Raw genomic sequence first — 5,022 nt, forward strand, 5'->3', positions numbered from 1 at the left:
CTGATAAGAGCTGTGCTTGAAAAAGAGCAGTTTCTGTCAGAGCTCTCTCAGCCCCGCCTACCTCACTGGGTGTCTGTTGTGGGGAGGGGAAGGGAAAGGAGTTTGTCAGCCGCTCTGAGACACCTTTGGGTAGTGAAGGGCGGGGTATAAATCCAATCTCCTCCTCCTCCTCCTTCACTACTGTAGTTCTTCTTATTGAAGGGACTGTGCTGGGTGTGTCCCCCCCCCACCCGGCCACGTTCTAAGTCTTTCTGTCTTGCCTTATCCAGCTGAAGTTCAAGTCCCTGAGGTTCGTGATCAACGCGGCCTTGCAGAGGGGCTTCCGCAGCGCCTTCGTCTTCCGGGAAGAAGAGCCCAGCCGGCAGGTGAGGCCTTGGAACAGGTTTGCCTTTCGTACCTTTCCCACCTCCTGGTGGCCCTAAGAAGACACAGCTGAGCTGAGCAAGTCCTAGAATTACCACCAACTGGGGGGTGAGGGGAAGTCCTGTCCCTTCAGTGCATGGAACTGGGCCGGTGAAACTTTTCAAGGCACAGAGCTAAATAAGAGGACAGGACATCTGTTTCCTCCAGGTAGTTGGTAACCCTAACCAAGTTAGGGAGCGCCAGCGTGTTGTAATGGTTCAAGTGTCAGGCTAGGTTCAAATCCCCACTTATACCATGAAAGCTTGCTGGGTGACCTAGGGCCAGTCACACGCTCTCAGCCTAACCTACCTCACAGGGTTGTTGTGAGGATAAAACAGAGGGGAGGAGAATGATGTAAGCCGCCTTGGATCCTCATTGGGGGATAACTCAGGAGGACCCGAAGGGGGTGAGTGTAGTGTGGAGTGGTTTGTGAAGTCAAGGTTGTCTCCTTATAACTTTTCCTCTAGAATGGGCATCCTTCATTCACTCAGGTGCTACAAAGAATCTGGGCACTGTTGGCAGCAAACCATGGCATTCCAATGTTTTCTGTGTTGCCCTCCCAGTTTGGATGTAATCCGATTTGTGGAGATTTTTCGGACTGCATACACCATTGCAGGGATAGCCTGCCCAGTCTAGACAAGTCAAAGCTACTGGGTGCCGCATGCAGCACTCGGTGATACTCTCCCATGAGTGGAAATGCCTTGGTGGTATATTTTAAAATTCAAGGTAGTGATATCCAGGGGTCATTTTGTAGAAAAAGAGGTGCAGGAGCTCATTAGCCTAACTCATTAGCATAACTTATTTGCATATGCCACACACCCCTGACATCACCAGAAGTGTGTCAGAAGGCCACACCCACCGCTCAGGCTCCACTGGACTGTTTTGGATGGCTAGCTATTGGGGGGGGGGACGTGCAGATCTGCCCTCACAGAGGAGGGAGAGCTTGTACCTGAATAAAACTTGGTCTTAAAGGTGCCACTGGACTGTTTTGGACCTGTTGGCTCTGCAACTTACCTGGCTGCTTCTTGCTCTGACTGAGGGCTGCTGGGAGCAGGGGGTGGGGCTTGTTGCATGTGCCCGCCCCCTGGGCTCTTTACTGCCGGAGCTCCGCTCTTGTGCACTCCTGCAGGAAATGACCCGATATACACAACGTGTGCATTGGTGATTTTAAAAAAAAAAGAGCGGTAGAGGCAGAAGGGGTGGAGGACCCAATTCTTCCCAATTCCCCCCTCAGGCTGGCTTGCCAGACTCTGCCGGTGTGGCTCCATAGCCACAGCTTGCAGCTGGTTGCTCTTTAGCTGATCTGCTGGCTGCACCCTCCTCCTGCCTCCAGGCAAAAGAACCCCAGCCTGGGCACCCTCGGATGGCGGGATCCCAGGAGGAAGCGGTTTGCAGGATGGAAGATCAGCAGCCCCTGGGGGAAAGCCCTGGGAGACAACGCAGCTGCTGCTGCTGCTGTGTTATCTTGGGGTGGGGACACTTTGACTGATTTCACACAAGAGCTGTGCCGCGGTCGCGCCTCCCTTTGCCCCGCTTCTACTGGTAAATTCCCCACTCGAAGCCGCGCGGCCGCATTTTGACCCGTGGCTTTGTTTTGCAGATCATGAAACCGCGGGGAAAATTAGGCGAAGCCACGGGTCAAAATGCGGCCATGCGGCTTCAACTGTCTTACCCCCCCCCACCTTCTTTGGGCCCATGGGAGAAACATGCAGGTGCACAGGCTGAAGGTGCACGCGGCGACTCCCTGTGCCGAAGCCAAGCTGTTCTGGGTCTGGCCCATGCCTCCTGGGTGGGAGACCTCCTGGGTGCTGTGCAGAATTCCCCGCACTGCTGAACATGTGTCGCTTGAACAGCCGTGCTTTTTCAACTGCTCACCAAACGTCTCTGGGAACCTGCCCACTCAATCGGCCCCTCGGGAGTGCAACATCATTTCTGGGGTGTGCTTTCTTCCCGGTTGTCCAGAACAACTGGCTCGCGGCCCTCTTTAAGACTGATAAGTAAAACTCCTGGGACTCCGTGTTTTGCAAGACCTGTACGGGAAACGTGGAGACAGCTCTTGCAATCCAGCCTAGCACATGTGGCTTCAACGTGCCAGAGAAGTTCTGCCTTTTCTACATATCTCCCTCGTCTCTGGAGCCAGTTTGGTGTAGTGGTTAAGTGCGTGGACTCTGATCTGGGAGAATCGGGTTTGATTCCCCACTCCTCCACTTGCAGCTGCTGGATGACCTTGGGCGAGCCATAGTTCTGTCAGAGCTGTTCTCTCATGAGCAGTCCTTGAGAGAGCTCTCTCAGCCCCTTCTACCTCACAGGGTGTCTATTGTGGGGAGGGGAAGGGAAAGGAGATTGTAAGCTGCTCCGAGACTCCTTTGGGTAGTGAAGGGCGGGGTATAAATCCAATCTCCTCCTCCTCCTCCTCTTCTTCCCTTCTGAGATTTCTGTAGCTGCCTCCTCTGCCGCCTCCTCTTGCTCTCTGGACCATACACTTTACCAAACCTCCTTCTCAGCATCCCTGTGGCTGCCCGGCCCTTTTCCGGCATCAGCCAGTGGTTGCCAAAATGTAACATTAGGGCGAAGAAGACTGACAGAGGCTTCAATACCTCCCTTGTCCTGAGCAAGTCTCAGACCACACGGATGACGAGAACAGGCGTTGTGCATGTTTCAGCCCGTTGCAGCTCCTCAAGAAATAAACCCAACAAGCGAAAGTGTCGCTAACGTCCAGGTTTCTACCCCCAGCACCTTAAGAGTACATTGCTACAAAAAGGAAGGATAATACAATAAATCTCCCTATATAAATAAAAGGCTGATAGAGACAGTGGTGGCTTTTGAGCAGGCTTCTTGTGGCCGAAATGGAAGAAATTGCTGAATTCATATGCACAGATCCTGCAAAGGGAAAAGTTGTGCCTTTGAGGTTTCAATGACGGATGCAACTTTTCTAGGAAGTCAGCCATCACTGCCATGAAGAGTGGAGCACTAGTGCCCTCTCCTGGTGGTTGTTGTTGTTGTTCAGTCGCATAGTCGAGTCCGACTCTTCGGGACCCCATGGACCACATCATGCCAGGCCTTCCGGTCTTCCGCCGTCCTATGAAGTTTGCTCAGTTTCATGTTCGTTGCATCTATGACACTGTCCAACCATCTCATCCTTTGCCGTCCCCGTCTTCTTTGACCTTCAATCTTTCCCAGCATCAGGGTCTTTTCCAGTGAGGGCTCCCTTCTCACTGGGTGGCCAAAGTATTTGAGCTTCAGTTTCATTATCTGGCCTTCCAGGGAACAGTCAGGGTTGATTACTTTTAGGATTGACTGGTTTGATCTCCTGGCAGTCCGAGGGACTCTCAAGAGTCTTCTCCAGCACCATAATCCGAAAGCAGCTATTCTTCGGTGTTCGGCCTCTCCTGGTAGACGCCAATAACTGTCAGGAGAGAATGTCTGTCTTACACATGCTTCAGAAAGACGTTTTGAGTCCAGGGGCACCTTTAAGACCAACAAAGTTTTATTCGCAGTGTAAGCTTTCGTGGGCTTAAAGGTGCCACTGGACTCAAACTTACTTCTGCTGCTTCAGACCAACACAGCTACCCCACCTGAATTTTTCTACATGCTTCAGAAAATCCTTTCAGAGGGGAGCCCTGCTGGTGTGTCATGGAAGAGCTGGATTCGAGTCTCGTCGCACCTTAGACGCTAACAATATTTTCTTGCTATAAGCTTTCGAGAGTCAAAACAGGGAGCAGTGACTCTCAAAAGCTTATACCCAGAAGATCTTGTTCGTCTCCAAGATCCTACGGGACTTGACTCATGCCTTACAAGAGCTGGGTGTGGGCCAGTGTTTCCCCCAAGCTGAGTTAGTGTGAGCTGGCTCACAGTTTTTTAGCCTCCGGCTCAGTCATTTTTGTCTCAGCTCAGGAAGGATGGGGCTCCAGAGCAAACTAATCTATGCAGTAGCCAAATTGCTTGCTCACAACTTTTTTTTTTGAACTTCTATTTATTGGGTTTTCAAACACAAAAGACAAACAAAAAAGAGACACGATCATCTTTTCCTCACCAAAATATTTCTACATAACCTATCTAATACAGATTAATTATTTTCTTATCTTGATACTATAAATCATCATGTACTTCCAACCAAATATAAACCACAACATTCAATTAATCTACATTAAATAATTTTTTTCAAATGGTACCATTTTCATTAAACAGTCTAATATTTCTGTTCACTCAGTCTACTAAGTAATAAAAGAACCTATTTAACAAACACCTTTAACCAATAAATTAAATCCAAGCCCTTCGAAACATTTTATTTCTGAACCATACCTATTTTCTTTTAATAGTCGCCTAATATCTTCATCTCCTCACATATAATCTATACCTAATTTCGGCTCCTATTTTTTTTTATATTTTATGGGGTTTATTACTTATTTACGTTGCTACTTTCTAGCTTCTACCTTCTAATAATATACCCTTCACCAAATCACGTGTTTAACCTTTATCTGCTCTGAAAACCAGAGGTCATTTCGGGGGGGATCGCGGGGGATCGCAGTTTCCCCGGGTGAGGTACGGGGGCGGGGCACATGACGAAGCCCCGCCCCCCGCTTCCGGCCGCCCCGCTTCCGGCCCTCATTCAGCCAGGCG

The 5,022-nt window shown here is 50.1% G+C and overlaps 1 protein-coding gene across 1 annotated transcript in view; it reads left to right on the forward strand.

Moving 5' to 3' along the window:
- Positions 1-5,022, forward strand: part of ITGA11 (integrin subunit alpha 11) — a 164,405-nt gene that overhangs the window by 156,829 nt on the left and 2,554 nt on the right. The window contains exon 30 of the mRNA XM_015414591.1: positions 270-365. Within this exon, the coding sequence (XP_015270077.1) occupies positions 270-365 (96 nt within the window). The remainder of the gene's footprint in view (positions 1-269; positions 366-5,022) is intronic.

This window comes from Gekko japonicus, unplaced genomic scaffold, assembly GCF_001447785.1.
Source record: "Gekko japonicus isolate JY-2015 unplaced genomic scaffold, Gekko_japonicus_V1.1 scaffold698, whole genome shotgun sequence".
In the NCBI taxonomy this organism is placed as follows: Eukaryota; Metazoa; Chordata; class Lepidosauria; order Squamata; family Gekkonidae; genus Gekko; species Gekko japonicus.